This window comes from Python bivittatus, unplaced genomic scaffold, assembly GCF_059951505.1.
Source record: "Python bivittatus isolate LINGU-HERP-01145 unplaced genomic scaffold, Pbiv_v1 ctg000840_np1212, whole genome shotgun sequence".
Classification (NCBI taxonomy): Eukaryota; Metazoa; Chordata; class Lepidosauria; order Squamata; family Pythonidae; genus Python; species Python bivittatus.
In genome coordinates this window covers 21,057,756-21,078,342 of record NW_028277113.1, presented here as the reverse complement: position 1 = coordinate 21,078,342, position 20,587 = coordinate 21,057,756, and the positions used below count along the sequence as shown (strand labels likewise).

Below are 20,587 nucleotides of genomic sequence, written 5' to 3'. Positions count from 1 at the left end.
CTGCTGTAAACCATGGAGAGTGCCAGGATCCCTGAGAGAAGAGAGGTTGCATGGGCATAATCCAATCCAAAGCCTCAGCCAGCCCCTTATTCCAAGTGGCAACCAAGGCTTTGGATGGGTCGTGCAGCAGACCAGCAGGAATAAACCCCAGCTGCCACTGGAACCCATCTGGGTCCATTAGTCACTAGGGATGGACCAATCGAATGGGTCCAGCCTCCCTGCAGTGGATAGTGGCGCTAGGGAATCCCATCATAATCAGGACGTGATCCGACCATGACAAGGGGGGGACACCAAAAGCTCCCCCAATTTCAGATGACATAGCCATTGCTCCAACAGGAACGCCACTGTCCCATGTTGGACTCTGGATGATTTGGGATAGGCCCATGGATGTCATGGTAGCCATGAACTCCTGAGCCACCTCGGACCCCATCCTTAGAGAAGGGAGATTGAAGTCCTCCAAGACCATAAGTCTGGGGAACTCCACTGCCAACCCAGAAATGGTGTCAAGGAGCTCAGGCAGGGAAGGTGCTGTGCAGCAGGGAGGCTGGTACAACAGCAGCAAACCCAATTGATCCCTAGAGCCCAACTTAATGAGCAGGGTCTCACATCCGGTGACTTGTGGTGCAGCGCTCCTGAACACTGTAAAAGATTCCTGGATGAAAATCACTACACCTCCACCCCTGCCCCAGGATCTTGGCTGATGCCACACTTGAAACCTAGCTAGGCATAACTCTGAGAGAGCTATCCCCTCCCTCCCTCTTGTTTCTACATGGATTTGAATTTATACAGTAGCTTAATTTATTTAATTAAACATTTAAAAATAGATTCTGCTGCAGATTTTCTTAGTGAAAATCTCAATCATTGATATAAAATGGTTCAAGATGATCTCCAATATTGGCCATTTTATTGTAAATAATATTATAACAAGAATCATCTTCTTGTGAAAAGTCATATTAATATGAAAATATCCCTCACCTTCTGTGCTGATGCAGCTCTCCGTTCTTGTTTGGCTTTCATTTCTGCAAGAAGGCCACTGCCCATCACTTGCACCCCATACCTACGTCCTCCTTGAGGACTGCCTTTGCTGTCACACTTTTCAAGCTTTGAAATGTCCTCCAAAGGAACCTCTTCTGTTGAATCTGGTGTTTTTAATTCCTCAGTTTTTTCAAGAGTGCCATTTTGTTCAGCTGACTTCAAATCCTTCTTTGCAGTGTCCACAGTGGAGCCTTTGACAATACCTCTGGGAGATGAAGACTCTTCTGGCATTAACACAGTTGGAGGACGTTCAGATTTGGATCTAGGTTTGATTAAATTAAGAAAGCCACTTTTCCGAGAATCTCTTTTTTTCTTTTCATCAGCTACTTCACCAGAATCGCTGCTGTCTAAGCCTTTTGTGAAGGACCTCCTAATACATAAAAAAAGCAAATACACATAAGGACTTTATCTGAATGAACTTGAGCAAACTGTGGGTCCTTAAATTCTCCTTCCACATTCCTCCAGTGGCATACAGACAGTCCACAATAGGGACTGAAAAATTCATCATTAAGTGGTATGGTCATTAAGTGAGGCATCACATGACTGCATCCAATATTATGACATTTTTTTTGAATCACCATGGTCATTAAGCAAATCATGCATTGTTAAGTGAATCACGCAGTTTGCCATTGATTTTGTTTGTCGGAAGCCGGCTTGCAAGGTTGCGAATGGCAATCACGTGACCCCAGGACACTGCAACCATTGTAAATACATGCTGGTTGCCAAGCACTCAAATTTTGATCACGTGACTGTGAGGACATTGCAATGGTCGAAAGTGCAAGGACTGGTGGCAAGTCACTTTTTTCAGTGCAGTCATAACTTTGAACGGTCACTAAACAAATGGTCATAAGTCAAGGACTACTTATACTAAATGGAGACTGGAAGCTTTTCTGCTTATAACTAAATGAAGTATAATATTACTGTGTTAACCTCAACAAGGTTAGTCTTATTATTCAAAAAGCCAACTTCGTATCTTAGTCTCTCCTGCAGGTTCATTAAATAAACCATACTCAGGATTGACCACATGACCCTAGAAACTGCAGTTAGCTACACTAGAAACATTTCCTTTCACTGTGATTCCAGGATATTTATTATTCCAGGATATGTATGATTGGGTAGAAATTTTGACGATGAAATGGGAAATGATCTCAACAGCATGCAGACCAAAAGGAAGGAAGAAAAGCAGGACTATTCTATCCCCTATGCTAACCAGCCATCTGTTTTTTGCTTTCACTCAACTGTTACTCAGTAACAGCCATGTCATCATTCAAGATGAACTGTTTCTACCAGTAAATCATTGTAAGAAATATAACTTTACCCGCTCTCCCTTCCTTTTCTTTGTGTACCATATCTTTTAGATTGTAAATCTGATGACAAGACTGTTACACTATTGATCTTTTAAACTGCACTGGAAGCATTTGTCTAAGAAAAGGGGGTAACAATCTTTTTCTAGGAACTAGGCATATAGTTTAGCCTAGAATAGTATCTAGAATAGATACTTCACACCTTTAATACTAGAGCATATTATGAACTTTACCTTATTCTTTCTCTTTGAAATAACTTTAGCTTAAAGAGTTATTTATGAAGAGAAACATTTATTTATTTATTTATTTTATTAAATTTCTCCCCCGCCCATCTCCCCCCAGTGGGGGACTCTGGGTGACTCGCACAAAACATTAAAACCATAAATACATAAAACATCAAAATTTAGAAACATTACTAAAAAAGAGGAAAAGGAGGGTCCAAGAAGATGAAGAATCTGGGGCTGAAGACAGCAGGCCTCTATGGGGCTAGCCATCCCCACGCTTGAAGTATTCCCTCCCTAGCCCAGCCCAAGTGACAGAACCAGGTCTTCAAAGCCCTTCGGAAGGCCAGGAGTGAGGGGGCCAATCACACCTCGGGGGGCAGAATGTTCCAAAGAGCATACATACTAATAATTGATATACTGCTGTGGCATATAGAACAGCCACATAAGGACTCATTCAGACAGCTGTTTAATGTCCTTCCCTCCTGTTCTTCAATTGGTAGGAAAATAAGTGGACATAAATTGTGCTGCCCTAGTAGTTGAGCTTTATTGTGCTCAGTAAAGTTTTATTGAAGGGCAGTTTCACATCAGGGATTTGTAGATTCCCTGATGTCCTGATCCCACCCACTCTGGGTCATCTAACGGTCGGAAAAAGAACCACCAACTGTTCTCTTGCTTCATCTTTCAGGGTAATGGCTTTTAAAAGTTCAAGCCTTAATTTTTAATATTTATTTATTGATCTTTCAATCTTCTGGACAATGTGGAAGATTGAGAGATTGCAGTTCCACTCAGAGACAATGCTCAAAGTCCCCCCCCCCTCTATTTTTAAAAGAAAAAATACAATATAAGCACAAAAGGAAAATGAATGGTGAGCCCTAAGAAATACCAATAATATGGGCTGGCAGAATGAAAGAGTATTGTCTTTGTGGCTTTAGCACTAGAAAAAGCTATCTTTTAAGAATGGTATGTAACTTGCTGGAAATAAAGGAGCCCCATGTGTGTGGCAAAAGGGGACAGTGGTGAGGTGTTGAGAATTCCACAGACAAATTCTTTGCAACTAGGGGAAATAAGAGGATTTTCCTACTCCTGCCAGTATGTTCCAGGAAACCCCTGATTTAGATCAGCTCTGGATACTCCAGCTTTTCAAATTCAGGCCAACTCTCAGAACATTTGACAAAAATAATAACCTTGTCACTGCCACTTCTCTTTCCTGCTCCCACTAGTGAAGAACCTACATGAAGAAACATTCTGGTCTTCAGGAAAGCTGTAGAAAAGTTTCATCTCGAGCACTTGCCTTCATTGAATAGTGGGATATTTCGGTTCTGTACAGAGATGCATTCTTTGCTGGTTTTGCCTTCCCTTATTTCTAGGGCAGTTTTTCTTCTCCCCTGTACCAGGTTGGAATGCACATTTTGCTCTTTACCCAAGCACCTTTTCCATGATGTTGGACTTCAGCCCCTAATTTGGGGTGACTCCAATCTCTCTTCTCTCCTTGTCCTGCTTATTTTGTACTGATGCACAGGCAGAATGCAAGCAAGCAACCATTTTGCCTAAAAGTTACCTGAACGGCTAATCTAGACTTCTAGATTAACAAGCAGATCTCTCTCCTCTGCAGTAATTTTGATTAATTCTGATGAGATCTGATAGGGATTTGTAGCCACAAGCCAGCAGCTTCATTCAGATTCTTTGTGGGAATAATCCAACTAACTAGAACAATTGTTGAAACTACCCCCATCTCAGGCAATGAAATAATTTTCCCATGGTATTTCAGGAGGTCTTGATCTACTGCTACTTCACATAAAGCCAATTTGATCAGGCAAAGAGCCTCTTCCTTCCCCCACCTTTCCACATTTACATTTGTGTATCTGCGTGTATGTTTCATACACTTTCCTTACTTTATGATCTTCCCAATGCACACACCCACCCACCTATCAACCAACCAGCCACATCCTAAAAGCAGTAGTACAATAGTAGTGATTCCACCCAGCAAATTCCACTGAATTATCAGTATACCCATTAAAAAAGGAAAACAAAAGTAATATTAATATTTAATATTAAAATCAATATGCCCATTAAAAGGAAACAAAAAACCCCCTTCCATTGATGGCAGTGCCTAGCGACTGGATGAAGAAGGTTATCCTTGTAGCCACCTCAAGTGGCTAACTGGAACTGGGCAGATTCCTAACCATGACATTACATCACAGTATTGTCACTGAGTTGCCTTAGATTATCCACATGGTAAGTTTTGTGTTGGGGGAAGAAGGAAAACATCACTTTCACACTAGGGCAGCTAAATATGACTTTAGTCTTCTTCTGGAGCAGAGGACATGTTCCTTAAAACAATTACTGAGTCTTCTTTGTGTTGCAGTAAGTGGGAGATGAGGATGAATCCTAAGATTTCTTAGTCATTATTTCTTGTATGCGTTGGTTTATTATTCTTTTCTTTCTTGGTATGCATTGGTTTATTATTCTTTTATTTCAGTGTTAAAGTATTTAAAAAGATTATTAGGATACAATGGCTATTGGCTAAAATCTAACTTGTGTAATTGTCTTTTCAGCATCTTCAAGGTTCTTTTAATAGCTAGTCAGAAGCAAATCTGATTAAACAAAAAGTGACATTAACAACTTACAATTTACAATTTAGCAGTTTTTTGTATCACTAGCAATTTGCCACATAGCACATTGATTCTGAAATTTGACTTTCTTGATTTTTGCCATCTGCTTGCAATTTAATGGCTATTCACACTTGCTTAATTACTAAGACATCCTATTTTCTCAGCATCAGTGGGGGGGGTTTTGTAAGTGAATGTCAAACACATAAAGTGGCCTCTGAAATAACTACAATTTAGCTCAATTTTTATATTCTTCAGGTTACATCCCAGTTCTATATGTTGCATGACTCAGTTCCCTATACATACTGATTATAAATAAAAATGCAGTTTATATGATCAGAAGAGTAAAATTTATGTAAAATTCATACTTAACTAGTAAAACCATATAACCAAGCAAAATCATATTCAGTTTCATACGAAAAAGAATGTAATGCTATGTCACAGAACATAACATAGCTGCAAAAACACTACATTGAATGCAGCTGAACAAATAACTTACCATTTACCTTCTCACACACACAAATATTTGCATTAGTTCAGTGCTGTTTGGCACATTTCTTATTTCTTAGCTGCAATTTCTCAGTATTTCTCTCGTTACCCTTCAATCTATTTAACTTTATTTGATTATGTTATTGAATCAAATGGATGCCATTTTATCAGATTAAACACTATGATCCTGAAAACTTTATGTAGGTCACCATAGCCAAAATTAAATATAACTGTGGACAAATGAATAAGAGGACACTGAAGGAAAAGAGAAGAAAAATGGTTTAGAGAAGGAAGTATCAAAAATTCCAAAACTGTGGATTTAATATGGACAGAGACATTGGTTTTAAAAATTGACTTTAACTTATATTATTAACTTTAAAAGATTAGCTATTATATCAACTGCAGTCTACAGGTAGTCCTTGTTTAGCAACTGGCTCATACAGTGACCATTCACAGTTATGATGGTGATGAAAAAGTAACTTTGTGACCAATCTTCGCATTTATGACCTTTACAGGTCTGTAAAGCAAAGGAAAGCTGAAGTAAAATTGTAAGCACCATTGCGGTTTCACTTAGTGACTGCTTCGCTTAACGACTGAGTTGCTGGTCCCAATTGTGGTCACTAAACAAGGACTACCTGTACTACATTATCCTTAGCAATAATTGCTAATGTTTTCTATTTAAAACAAAATTTAAAACATATATACATAAAATGCTCTTTTATAATACTGTACATCAATTTCTATGTGTATTGTAAATTAAGAATATTTAGATAACTTACTTTGAATCCATTTTTGTCACCTTTTTAGTGAAAAATTCATCAACACCTTCATCTACTCTTCCCATAAGTCCATTCTGTTCTCCCTCTTGAAGGTTTGCAGGACTCACCTGATAAAACGTACAGCCTTAAGGACGTGGAGGAATTTGTTTAGTGGACATTTTAACATAGGCCAATTGAATTTGCAATTCCCAAATATATAAACCAGAATGCAACCAATTTTTGATTTCCTATACCTACAAATTTTATAATGTCGTTTTAAAATAAAATAACCACAACATTACATGAATTAATATAAACAATATTAAAAATGTTTATATCAAGGGCCGGGTGTGCCAAAACATATCAGCATTTTCATGCAGACATCTTCCAAACTGATCTGTGAAGAGCTAAACCTCTGTTCCAAAAGAAAAAAAATCCATAAATTGAAAAAGGAAAAAGAGAAGACTAAAGCCAACTTGTCTATCACTATTTATACTTAACCTAGAATTTTTAAGTGATGCTATTGTTGTTATGGTGGTTAAAAACATAATTGCCTATTGTTTTCAGAAGGCACAATTTCCTTATGAAGGCCCTGAGGTTATGTGGATATCAAGTTTCTTGAGACATGGGCATTAGTTACATATATATGAAGTATGATGTCTTCAGTAACAGATTAACTCACGGCAGATTGTGTTGGCTGTTGTTTTTTATTCCTTTTAGGCCTAAGTTTAGTAAAATGCTCCAGCTTTTTCCCTTCCTCTGAAGGTAGTTCTGAAATGAACCCAGAAGTCCGTTTGTCCAACCTCCCAGAAGGGAATGGTGGGTCCTCTATGTGAATAGGAACTTCTTCTAATGCTTTGTCAAGGTCAAACTCCATTTCTAAAGAAAACATTTAAAACATACTAGGGTTATATTTCTCTTTCCAGTCATATCTCTCTTGTTAAAAACGTAAAGATTCTTTCGAGTCAAACTCAACTCATGAAGACTGCTTCAATGTGTATAAGTAGTCTTCTTGATAACAGTATGGAAGTGGCTTGCCATTGTCTCCTTGGGAATGTTTTTCATTTTCCCAGTCTAGCTTGCAGTGATCATTTTACAAAACATGGAATAAAAGCATCACTCCCAAAAAATCAAGCTTACCAAAAGCTCTGGATACGGGCCTTAACATTCGGCTATGGATACTCTTCCTTTTAGATTTGGGAGTCATCTAGAGATAAAATGGAAAGGGAACATAATTGCCTTTTGGGACATAAGTAATAATAATTAAATTAACTATAGTACTGCAATGATCAAAACAGCTATGAAAGATGGAGCAACATAGCATTTGGATCACAAGTCAAGGAAACTTAACTAAGCTGTCAATAATCAATATTTATGATTGTAGTGTTGGAAATAGTCCAAACTTGATGTTAAACTTCAAAGTGAAAAGGCAACATCACATTTTGTTTTATTTATTAATGTGGTTGAAAAATGAGCATTACATAGATCCTGCATCTATATTGGATTTTTTTTTTTTTAAAGAGTGGAGAAAATCTTACAGCATCCTTATTTTTTTAAAAAACTGAAATCTTATGCTAAGCATTGTTTGCAGTCAGGTTACCCTTCAGTGGTGCTTTCTGTTTGTTGATGTCATGCCTCAAACTTAATTACAGGTAGCCCCTGGGTTAAGAACGTCTGGTTTACAGACGACCCATAGTTAGAAGAAAGCCTATTGTAGCAAAATTTGAGTTAAATACACATTGATTTGAGTTAAATACACAAGGTTCAAGTTAATTACACAATACTACTTATATAGTATTATACAATAATACTGTTCCGGCTTACATACAAATTCGACTTAAGGACAGACGTTGGGAACGGAACTCGTTCTTAAACTGGGGATTACCTGTATTCAATAAATGAAGTGACAGCTCTGAGATGATAAAATATGATGAAACAATCCCCACCATAAATTTGCACAGTATTATTTTGAGAAGATATCAAAATCTGGGACTTCAAGGGAAGAAATGGTGAACTGAAGATGGCTCCATAAAAGCAGAGCCAAAAACCGCAGCGGAATGAAGAGTAGACCAGCTCTTCGTAATTCCTCTCCAGACAAGGAGAGGACCTGAGATTGCCCACAAGTGCTCCTTACAGATGCTCTTGGTCAGCCCCTTTAAGGACACTGCTTTCCAGCTATTAGGAACCTTTGGATCAACAAGTGAGTTTCCTACAAACCTTAGTGAAAGAAGTTTTAAATTCAAGTTTAAGGACTTAACTTTTTTTTTTTCTGGAATAAACAGCAAAAGGGTGATTAAAACTTTAATTTTAGAAAGTTACAAATGGACTAAGGGTCCAGATGGATTTGAAATAAGATTAAAAAACAAAAACAAAAATGATAGGATGGAACTTTGAAGGTTGGATGCTAGAGGGAACTAGAAGGAACTAAAGATTACAATTAAAGGAGAACACCACTTAAATTTGACTTACTAATACAGAATGGAGCAAAATATTTTAACATTGAACATATTGAAGGATATTTTTGAACAATGGATCCAGAAGTTAATTTTAAGAGTGTCTGCCTCTATAGATAGACTGTGTTTAAAAGTTGTTATGGAAGAGGGACAAGTTTTACAGGACAAAACTAAGATTGATCTGAAAGTGTATTTACAAATTACAAGCTACAAGAATGATATGGAAAAAGATGCTATATTGGACATACAAAAGAAAGTGGCTGATGTCTTATTAAAAGGGATATACAAATAAAAAACCAAGAGAGTGACCTGGAAAATCCTCCTATACTGGATTTATAAAAGAGGCTATGTTTGAGATCTAATTTTAGCAAACTACACTGAATAAAAATAAAATACCCAGCACTGCATATCGTGGTTTTCTTGCAAATTTTAAGTACTTTATTTTAATACTACATACACATAGTGTGAGGGTCTTTATTTAAACAAACATTTACATTTATTTATATTTTTGTAAGTGAGGCATGCCTTCTTTCCTTCCTTCCTTTTCCCAAATCAATGAGAACATAAATACAAAACTTAAAAGTACATGGTCTTTTAAGACAGGCCTGAAAAAATAGGTAATAAAAATAATGTACAAACCAACTTTACTAAGCCATAGCTATTGCTAAGACCTTGGCAATTTTTTAGTGGTTGCCTATATTTGGTCTTATAGGAAGAAGTCTGAAATCTTTTGGTCAGAGAGGCAACTAATATTTCTAACAATCAGATTTAAAGTGCCAGGTGCCTTCAGGCCTCTCTTTGGTTATTCTTCCCTCTCTAGTACGTGGAACAAACATTTATCTGAATGGTTAGGAGAAGTGGAAAGGGAAGCGTCTTTCCAATTCTCCTAACCATAGCAAATGATCTGAAGGAAGGAAGGAGAAACACACAGCATATAGTATTACAAGACAGCAATACATTTTACTAAACTGGAAAAAGAGAGGTAACTCAGCAAAGAACTGCCAATTTTAAGAAAGAAAACTAACCCCAAACTCTGTAGTAATAATTGTAACTTTTACTTTGAGCAAAATAAAAATTAAAGTAGATATTAATTAATTCTAAAATTTAGTCCAATTCAGGACTTTATGTTTTTGTTATCCTGGTGTACCTGTGACTTGCGAGCTATAGGAATGTCCAAGGAGCTTTCTCCTTCACTGGCTGCCAGTTTTTGGGAAGTAAATAGGAATTACTAAATGTAGTGGTATGGTGAAAAAGGATTGGTGATAAAAGTGAAAACAGTAGGGAAATTTAAGAAAATGTACTTCTCCTTGGGACAATTTTTCCTTTAACCATATCTATGTTCTCCATTTGCATGCTCTCCTCATACTAACCGTAAAACTTGTGGGTCTTGACCCCTGCCCCCCACTTCATGATATACACTTCAGTGTAGAACTGAATAAATATATTTAGGAAAAAAGCTACAAAAATGGCCAAACAAGAATATCAATGGTACAACATGCATATGTACTTTGATTATTGTGAGTCACCCAGAGTTGTTGACTACATTTTCTGGTAGTGTTGGAAGGAAAAACGTCCTCTTATCTGTCTTACAATCTCCCCATATTTAATTTTATGAAATGACCTTGGGGTCTAGAATAATGTTTCTTTATCCATTTTTTTACAAAATATATATCCTTGTCATGCTTTCTTCAGGGCTACAAAGCTTCAGATATTTTGAGTTTTCACCATAGCAGAGTCAATCCAACTTTTTCATCACCTACGTTACCATCTCCTAAAATATCTACATAGGTGAAATGCATTTTTATTGTTCATTTATTGATTTAATATAGAAAAAAGAGTGGGAAAAGGGGAAAAACAATCAGAAAAAAAGGAAAAAGGGAACAAGACAAATGGTATATTACATGTAGAAATTCATACAGCCAAATTTCTAAACACAGCATTAAGTCTTGATCACAAGAAATAATATTGATAATCTTTCTATTACATTGTTATAGTGTCAGTTTAAAACAGAAAGCAAATATATACTGATAAGCCAAGATTATAGATTGGGATTTATTGTGTCTTTCACAAACGGACAAGTAATGGTCTTCTCCAAGTTTATAAGGAAAAAGTGAACACATACTGTATCAACATTGTAAATCTGGGGTTGCGCTGCCTTTTTAACATTAAAAAACAATGTTTTGTTCCCACCCTGCTTGATAAATCAATAATTCTTCCTACAGTGATAAGTTCAAGGTTTTTGGAATATATAGATAAATAGTACATTCCCATCATTAAATCTATATTAATCCTTGTAACACACCATAATAATAAAGTGATGGATATTAACCCAAACCAGGACAATAGAACAAACCTATATCATATGAGTAAATGTTGCTAATTTTATACTTCCAATATAGTGAGATTGACTGCCAAGACTTTTAAAATATTCCCTGGGGTATTTCTCAAATGTGAAAAAGCATTTTACAGCATTTATCTTTCCTTATAACTCAATGGATTTTTAACCATGTATGTTATAATTTATCTGGATTTAGTTAGAGAAATTTATCTGAAATGAAAAGTTTGATATTTATACATCCACAGATGAAAAAATGATCCTTGAAACAGGTATTTAAAATAATTCAAGCAACTATTAAAATTATTACAGATGTCTGAACTGTTGAACAATATAAATAAATGGATAATTGAACATAGCATTATAATCTATATGCCAGGGTGACTATCAATATTTCTGCATCAAGATTTAACAAATCAGACAGGGAAAGTCAGGGACAGTTTACCGGCCTTCAAAATCACTATTATACAAGACTCATTGATGGAAGATGGAAAAATCTCACTTAGAAAGCATAATTATAGACTTTCAATAGTACTGGGCAAAGAATCTAGTGTGTCTTATAACACTCAATGGGATAACCATCAAGATAGGGAATTAAGTAGACAGCTTGATCATGTGTAATCTTAGAAACATCATGTATAATCTTATTCAATAAAACTAAATAATTTCTTTCTTGTTGATATTTGACATTATTATACAGTTCAGAGTAAATTTAAAAAATGATTTATTGTGCCAAAATCATTGTAAGCTTTACTCTGGGTATCCTAAATAGTCAAGATACTATTACACTATTGGAACTGTTTCTACTGAGAGGCTAGTAATTTTAGCAGGTCTTTTAATTGCTCCCAATATCTTTGCTTTATACAATTCAATAAATATTCTGTTTTAAGTGCATAAAGAGTATTAACTTCCTGTTTAGTTTTATATAATTCTGATGTAATCTTGCATATCTATGCAAGTTACTTAACTCCACCCCATTTTTGTTTAACTTTTGATTTTTTTCCTCATACATTTTAAACAGTAATACATGTATATTTCAAAGGAGTGCCAACCAATACATTTACAAAACGTGTGTGTGTGCATGTGTGCGTGTGCATGCGCGTGTATATATATATATATATATATATATATGTGTGTGTGTGTGTGTGTGTGTGTGTGTGTTTGTATACAGTACATATATATACAGTCAGGTCCAGAAATATTGGGACATCGACACAATTCTAACATCTTTGGCTCTATACACCACCATAATGGATTTGGAATGAAACAAACACAATGTGCGTTAACTGCAGACTGTCAGCTTTAATTTGAGGGTATGTACATCCAACTCAGGTGAACGGTGTAGGAATTACAACAGTTTGCATATGTGCCTCCCACTTGGTAAGGGACCAAAAGTAATGGGACAATTGGCTTCTCAGCTGTTCCATGGCCAGGTGTGTGATATCCCCTCAGAACCCCAATTACAATGTGCAGATAAAAGGCCCAGAGTTCATTTCAAGTGTGCTATTTGCATGTGGAATCTGTTGCTGTCAACTTTCAAGATGAGATCCAAAGAGCTGTCACTATCAGTGAAGCAAGCCATCATTAGGCTGAAGAAACAAAACAAACCCATCAGAGAGATCGCAAGAACATTAGGTGTGGCCAAAACAACTGTTTGGAACGTTCTCAAAAAGAAGGAACGCACCAGTGAGCTCAGCAACACCAAAAGACCCGGGAGACAACGGAAAACAACTGTGGTGGATGACCGAAGAATTCGTTCCCTGGTGAAGAAAACACCCTTCACAACAGTTGGCCAGATCAAGAACACTCTCCAGGAGGTAGGTGTATGTGTGTCAAAGTCAACAATCAAAAGACGACTTCACCAGAGTGAATACAGAGGGTTCACCACAAGATGTAAACCACTGGTGAGCCTCAAAAACAGGAAGGCCAGATTAGAGTTTGCCAAACGACATCTAAAAAAGCCTTCACAGTTCTGGAACATCATCCTATGGACAGATGAGACTAAGATCAACTTGTACCAGAGTGATGGGAAGAGAAGAGTATGGAGAAGGAAAGGAACTGCTCATGATCCTAAGCATACCACCTCATCAGTGAAGCATGGTGGTGGAAGTGTCATGGCGTGGGCATGTATGGCTGCCAATGGAACTGGTTCTTTTGTATTTATTGATGATGTGACTGCTGACAAAAGCAGCAGGATGAATTCTGCAGTGTTTCGGGCAATATTATCTGCTCCCATTAAGCCAAATGCTGCAGAACTCATTGGACAGCGCTTCACAGTACAGATGGACAATGACCCAAAGCATACTGCAAAAGCAACCAAAGAGTTTTTGAAGGGACAGAAGTGGAATGTTATGCAATGGCCAAGTCAATCACCTGACCTGAATCCCATTGAGCATGCATTTCACTTGCTGAAGACAAAACTGAAGGGAAAATGCCCCAAGAACAAGCAGGAACTGAAGACAGTTGCAGTAGAGGCCTGGCAGAGCATCACCAGGGATGAAACCCAGCGTCTGGTGATGTCTATGCGTTCCAGGCTTCAGGCTGTGATTGACTGCAATGGATCTGCAACCAAGTATTAAAAAGGGAAAGTTTGATGTATGATTATTATTCTGTCCCATTACTTTTGGTCCCTTACCAAGTGGGAGGCACATATGCAAACTGTTGTAATTCCTACACCGTTCACCTGAGTTGGATGTACATACCCTCAAATTAAAGCTGACAGTCTGCAGTTAACGCACATTGTGTTTGTTTCATTCCAAATCCATTGTGGTGGTGTATAGAGCCAAAGATGTTAGAATTGTGTCGATGTCCCAATATTTCTGGACCTGACTGTATATATAAAAACTTCAACTCTTGTTAGTAAAGCGGACCCTTTAATAAAACATAGTTAAATACCATCTAGAAAGACTGGGATGACTCTTTCTTGTTCTAACTGATATTGTTACTGAAGCATGATCTGATACAGCTATAATAGCTACATTTCATTTATTTGTCCATTCAATTATGGATTGATATACTCCAAAATAATCTACTTGAGAACAATATTGATCTAGAATTAAAAAAAAAAGTATATTCTTGTTGTGAAGCACTTAAAAGTTGTACTCTCGCTTTTTCTCTCTATATTAACATGTATGCTTGCCATAATTTCCATATATGAGAATTAGATTTACATAGAATTATCTGATCCACAGTCAAGATAAAATGTCTATGTGATATATCTTAGTAGGATCATTATAAGTAATAAATGCAGCACATTTATTAAAATGCTAAATCACCAATAATAAAATATCTTTCGGGCTCACTTTTTTCCCTACCAGAAACGCATAAAGAAAAAGCACAGTAGATACAGGGACTGGGAAGAGCAGACAGACTACAAGAAATGTACAAATTCAAGTCTTCATAAATTGCAAGAGGAAGGTACAGTATTATGGATAGAGAATCTGAGGTCAAAATGCTGAAGGATTTTGTTCAGTACACATTTTTAAACAAACCAAACTTATTAACATTTTCTGGGGCACTACTGGAACTAAGTTATGCTTTAAAATAAATCAGATTGTACTAAAATGTGTATCATACAGTAAATGCACACATATTTTATAAAATAATATTCTCAAGAATAATGCAAATCTCTGAATTCTTAAATAAATGTATTTATTATGCAAATAGAATATGAATGACTAATTTTTTTATAATTATTACATCAAACTAAAATATGTTAACAATGTGGATTAACATGAAAAGGTTTAAAAAGAAAGAAAAAGTAAAAAGACTTATGATGAACAAATGCAAAATTGATACACACTGGAAACAGAAGTTTCCAGCTATCATGGCTACTTCAATGAAGAATAAGCAAATTCTTCCTTTTCCCAAATAAAGCTCCATTTCTAAATAAAATGGCTTCTCTGGATTTCTAAGGTGAGATTTATGATGATTACAAAAAAAAACACATTACATCCCACTTCAAATCAATTTTCTCTCCAGTAGTACATGTCAGAGGAAATGTACATTTAAGAAACAATGGTAAGAATTCTCACATATTGATTCTGTCATCTCCCAAGGGAAAAATAAGTATTTCCCTGTTATGGCCTCTTATAAATGAAGTGGGATTTATATTTTAAAACATAGAGTATCAGTCTTGGTTTTCAGAAACGTCTCATATGCTACCGTTTGGCATAATTAGAGCTGAAGTTATGGCAAAACAAACACAGTACACTCTGTTTCTGCTGCCTTTTGTACCCTTTTCCAGGCTCTCAAACTTGGTGAATGGATTTTCATTCTGGCCAGATGCAGTCAGTTTTTCTTTTCTCCCTTCCAAGGAGCACATATAGCATGGCAAGCACAAATAATTCTATGCAACAGAAAATATGTGACCATACAGTGACAGAAAAATAATACCTTCTGATTCTTTGAAACTTTCATTTCATTGAACTGATATTACTATTAATAAAACCTGAATCAATCTATGTTAAATGGTTTTATGTGAGCATTCTGCTTGCTTGTGGACTTGTACCTTGTGAAGTATGTTTTAAATTCACCACACGTCAAGCTAGCGAAAACTTCCTGTAAAACTGAACCTTGTTCCAAACTGCTACTTATTTCTCCTGTAATGGCAGACTTACACTGTACGCTCCCTAGAGTTTAGTAAGACAGCTGAGAAGCAAATGGAGCAAGAAAGCAAAGTAGGCTAGAAACAGCAGGACTTAAAAAAAAAATACTTACACTTGTACAGCAGAGAGTCTCCATGCAGCCAAAAGAGAAAGATAAAAGAATATGAACGGACAGCAGAAAAAGCGGAAGCAGTTTTAGAGGAAAGAAGGAAGGGGCAAGCAGTGCTGAAATTTGGCAAATAAAAAAAATACAAAAACAGAGCTATGCAAAAAGGAGAGACAAACTTTTCGTGTTAAGAAAAAAATAGCAATAGCTCTATATCAGATGTATATAGATGTGAAACAATCTCCCTCCAGATAAATTCTTTGAAGGGTGTGCAAATTGAACTGTACAGGTGAACAGAAGGGGCAGGGTAAAATGAAGATATTTCGTACAGATTTAACAGCTCTTTACAAAATGTTGAGAATCTTAATTTTTAATGGAATGGATGCACGTTTCTGGCCAAAATGATTAAGGGCTAGTAGTGCCTTCAACTTGAAGTGTACTAGTATTGACACAGTATCATAACTCAGTGTTACATGTTCAAATGTTCAAGTCCTGCTTCGTAAATCTATGGTATTTAAATGCTCAGTGAAGGGCAAATATATTCATTCAATATTCTAGTGTCAAGGACAATGATATTAACATGTAATGTAAAAACAAAATTATTTTTTATTGCATATTTCTGTTTTATGTATTTTCTGGAGGGCAATCCGAGACTTTCAAATCAGTCCTTTTCTCTGGAGAGGCACAGCCAAATACATCAAGACTTTCAATTTAATCAGTCGTCAGCTGAGAAAGTAGGGGCAAAACCAGGTTATCTTAGAAAAAGTGAAAAATGAATGGGGAAACATTCATAAAATGCATATAGCTGCCCATCTTAAATACAGTCGTGTGAAAAAGAAAGTATACCCTCTTTGAGTTCTATGGTTTTATGTATCAGGACATAATAAAAATCATCTGGTCCTTAGCAGTTCTCAAAAGTCACACAGAGAGAAAAAAATTAAAAATGAGATAAGGGAACATGAGCGACAGTGCAAAGATTGTGACAACTGTCCCTTCTAAGCCCATAGAAAAGATTGCTGGTCCTCCAAATAACAATGATAAATACCCTGGAAGGTGAGATTAGTTAAAATACTGCTGCTTTGTATTGTCAGTGTCTCTATTATATACAGTGTTTCTGTATATAATACAGAGATTGCCTCTAACAGGCACCCTACAAAAAGCTCAAGTGACTGTGTCTGATCTGGATGTTACAATCAATTATCAGCCCTCTGATAGTTCCTGTGATGCTGACACACGCTCTTCCAGGATAGCTGTTGTGACAGACCTGAGTTTTCCAACACCGAAATCTCGTGCAGACGGAACTTGTTCAGTTATCACTTAACTTTAAAAATACTCCTAATGCTATAAAAGAAATCCTGGAAAAATGCTAGTCTTACTCCAAACTGGAATGAAGCTCCTCAGTGACAGACTGAATGTGAAACCTCCAGAAGCTTTTTCAATGATTTGGATAGATGTAGACAACGTTTGTGCAAAAATTGATATTTTTCTCACCAAGATTTCCATGCAAGGAAAAATAACAATGGAAGAAAAGAGTGCGTTTTTTGTGGCTGACAATATTAGAACCTAGTAACAGTCAAGAGTTTTGCCAAGGCTGTCAAGTCACGGAACTCCAGAAGTGTTTACTGGCCTATGTTATATGTAACATTTAGGTCCAGGAATGTTAAAAAATCTTGCAGAATCTGTGAGACCTAGCAAGGTATACATTACGTACTTGCCTGGTAAATTCTGGGTCAAGTCTGCTTTTTGCAACATAGAGAAGCAGGAAGGAACCAATTACTCTTTTTGTCTCGTCTCAAATTAGAAGAATTTTCATGCACAAATTTGTTCCATTTAGCTTTTAAAAATCCTGTAGATGTTTTAACAGGGGCCAAATCATTTATATAACATTTGACCACCAAAAAAAAAAAAAAAAGGAGCAAGGGTATCCTTTCTAGAACCTTCAAACCTATAAAAATAATTTTGAGCCAAATGCCTCTGAACCCGCTCCTCTAAAATTTGCTAAATGATCCCATTAATGGGGGTAAAATGCTTGCAAATTTCATTTGATTCTATCAATATATTTAAAATGTGATTTTCATTTCCCTTTTAATGTAAAAATTAAAAACTTGCCTGTCATCTGGTAAAATTAATTTCCTTATAAATGGCTATATTATTTGAAAATTACATTTGGTGCTACAACTCTTAAACATTTTGAAAACAGAAACTATATAAAAAAGGACACTAAAATGACTTGCAGCATAGATATAATATACAATATTTTTTCAAAAATGGATAATTCTTTTTGTATGCATTCAAAATAATTCATTAAAAGTCTAAAACAGAACAGTCTTAGACAAATAAAAGCAAACACATTATTTATAATAAACTTTCTTATATCTGTTCAGTGGACTCAGGTTTCAAGGAAAAGAATATGCTATAATGAGAATGACTATTTACAAGGAATACGAACATTCTTGAAACATACAGTATATTGTAAACCCCCTTGATTCTGACAATTTGTACTAATTTCCTTTGTTTTTGGCTCTTTTTATCTTTTAATTTTTACCTGTTTTATCCTTTTCTTTCTGTTGGTCTTATGGCTGTAATAAAGATTTGATGTGATACAATCTCTATTGTAAGTAAAAAAAAGATTCCCATAAAAATAAATAAGGCATAAAAATATGATTTAATTGCTGTTCAGAAATGTGGTATTAACCTATAAAGCCCTACATGGCTTGGCTTCCTGCTGCCTTCAGGATCATCTCTTCTTACAGGATCTACCCCTCCTGTACAAACTTCCAGGGAAGTTAAGGAAATGGAGGCCTGAAAGTAATGCTCTTTGGTCGTAACCTGACATTATGGAATAGTTTTTCTCTTTGGTGGTAATCCGACATTATGGAATAGTTTACCCCCAAGATTAATTTGGCCCACACAGTTGAAATTAGATCAACAAGTTCCAGTTTAGCCTTAGAAAACACTGCAATTAATTAAAGGGATCTCCATTTAGTAGTGAAATGGTGCTTTTCCATTTGCATAAAGTAAAAAAAAATCCTGCTTATGTAATATTTGGGTAATTATAGTAGAGTTTGGCTTATTTCTGTTTTGTGATCTTTAAAAAATTCTGACACTGGTTTATATTCTAAGTTAACTGGATGATGGATTTTATGGAAGGATTAAAGGGATGAATGTAGTTTTATGTATTTTTTTTCTATTTTATTGTTGTAAACCTTTGTGATTCTAATGATTTGGTGGTATATAAATTTATTTAATCAAATAATTAGAGAACTGGTAAACAAGATTCCTTGCAATAATTTGTGATAAAGCCTACTTGATGATGGGCATGCTTACAACGAACACATGATCATGGCATCATTTACAAGTATGAAGGGATGGGTGGTTTTTGGTGCCTTCAACTCAGCCTGAACAAGTTCATCCAATTTTTTGACCACATTTTTTTGTAGTTTGCTAGAGCTGAGAGAGTCAGTCTCTAATTTCTAGCCTGGTGCCTTTAACCACTACAGCAATCTGGCTCTCTATGAAGATTTAGTCCTCATTATATGCTGTCTTCCTTTCCTCAAATGCTAAGCCTGATCCATTAAGATTCCCTGAATTCCCAATATTGCTGAGCTTTCTCTAAAGTGTGTATAATTCCCTCCCCTCTGCAATCATGGATGGCAGATACAATCAGATACTCCTTTCACACAAAAGATGCCCTGTGTCTCTGATGAAATTTAAAGCTTCGAACATGTTTTTCTGAGATGCAGATTTTACAATGAACTGAGCTCTCAACTAATCCAATCTTTAGTAGATAACCTGACTGGCCATTCAGACCAATGGTATTTAGAATTTTTCTTAAAATATAAGCACCCTAAAATCACTTACAAATTGCTCAATTCTGTGCCCAAGCTATAAGACTTTGCTATGTTCAGACCTGACAACAGAAGTGGGTAATTCAGTTAATGAGATACTGTTTTCTCAGATTGAATTTGGTTGTTTTAACTTTTATGCTCAAGTAAAATGTTTATTTGTTCATTCAAAGTTGCCTGAAGATACATATTTATCCTGAAAGAATAAAAGAAAGAACAAAAAAACCATACATTTATTTTCTTTAGGAATGTTATGATTAAATGCTGAAATCAAAGTAAATGAACTGAGGATTCTGATACAGGATGGAGTGGAGAATGACCTATTTTTAGTATATAGTATGAAGTCTCCAGACAAACTGGTTTGGTCTGAATAATCTATGAATGTAACCAAGGCCATTCTAATCATAAACTTCACTGATTATGAAGAAAGCTGAGCAATGTATTTTTTACAAAATAATGTATAAAGCTATTAAGCAAAGCTTACTTGACATTAGATCAGTTAAGGAGTTCCAGTTTAGCTTTAGAAACACTGCAGGGAATTTCTCCTAATGCTAGTAATCAAATATTGTTTTGTAAGTGTTTCTAAATCTGAAGTGCACAACTGAAGAACCATTTTTAAATAATAAACATGTTTGAATTAAAAAAAAGATGATGAAATATTGGAAAGCAAAACACTAGCAGACTCTTCTTTATTTCAAGGAATGCTTCAAGTCATCAAATGGCTCCAATAAAATTCATTAGGAAATAAAAATATTGGATTTTTACAGCCCAATGCTTTGCTCGGAAGTGTCCCTTATACTCTGAAAAAGGGCAAGAGTAAGC

At 35.8% G+C, this 20,587-nt stretch overlaps 1 protein-coding gene across 4 annotated transcripts in view; it reads right to left on the bottom strand.

Moving 5' to 3' along the window:
• The window catches only part of CARMIL1 (capping protein regulator and myosin 1 linker 1), a 151,803-nt gene that overhangs the window by 12,896 nt on the left and 118,320 nt on the right, over positions 1 to 20,587 (bottom strand). For all 4 annotated transcript variants that reach the window (XM_007421932.4, XM_025175171.2, XM_007421933.4 and 1 more), the window contains 4 exons: positions 7,560 to 7,626; positions 7,102 to 7,298; positions 6,441 to 6,547; positions 976 to 1,405 (listed from right to left, as the gene is read on the bottom strand). In XM_007421932.4, coding sequence (XP_007421994.1) covers positions 976 to 1,405; positions 6,441 to 6,547; positions 7,102 to 7,298; positions 7,560 to 7,626 — 801 coding nt within the window. The remainder of the gene's footprint in view (positions 1 to 975; positions 1,406 to 6,440; positions 6,548 to 7,101; positions 7,299 to 7,559; positions 7,627 to 20,587) is intronic.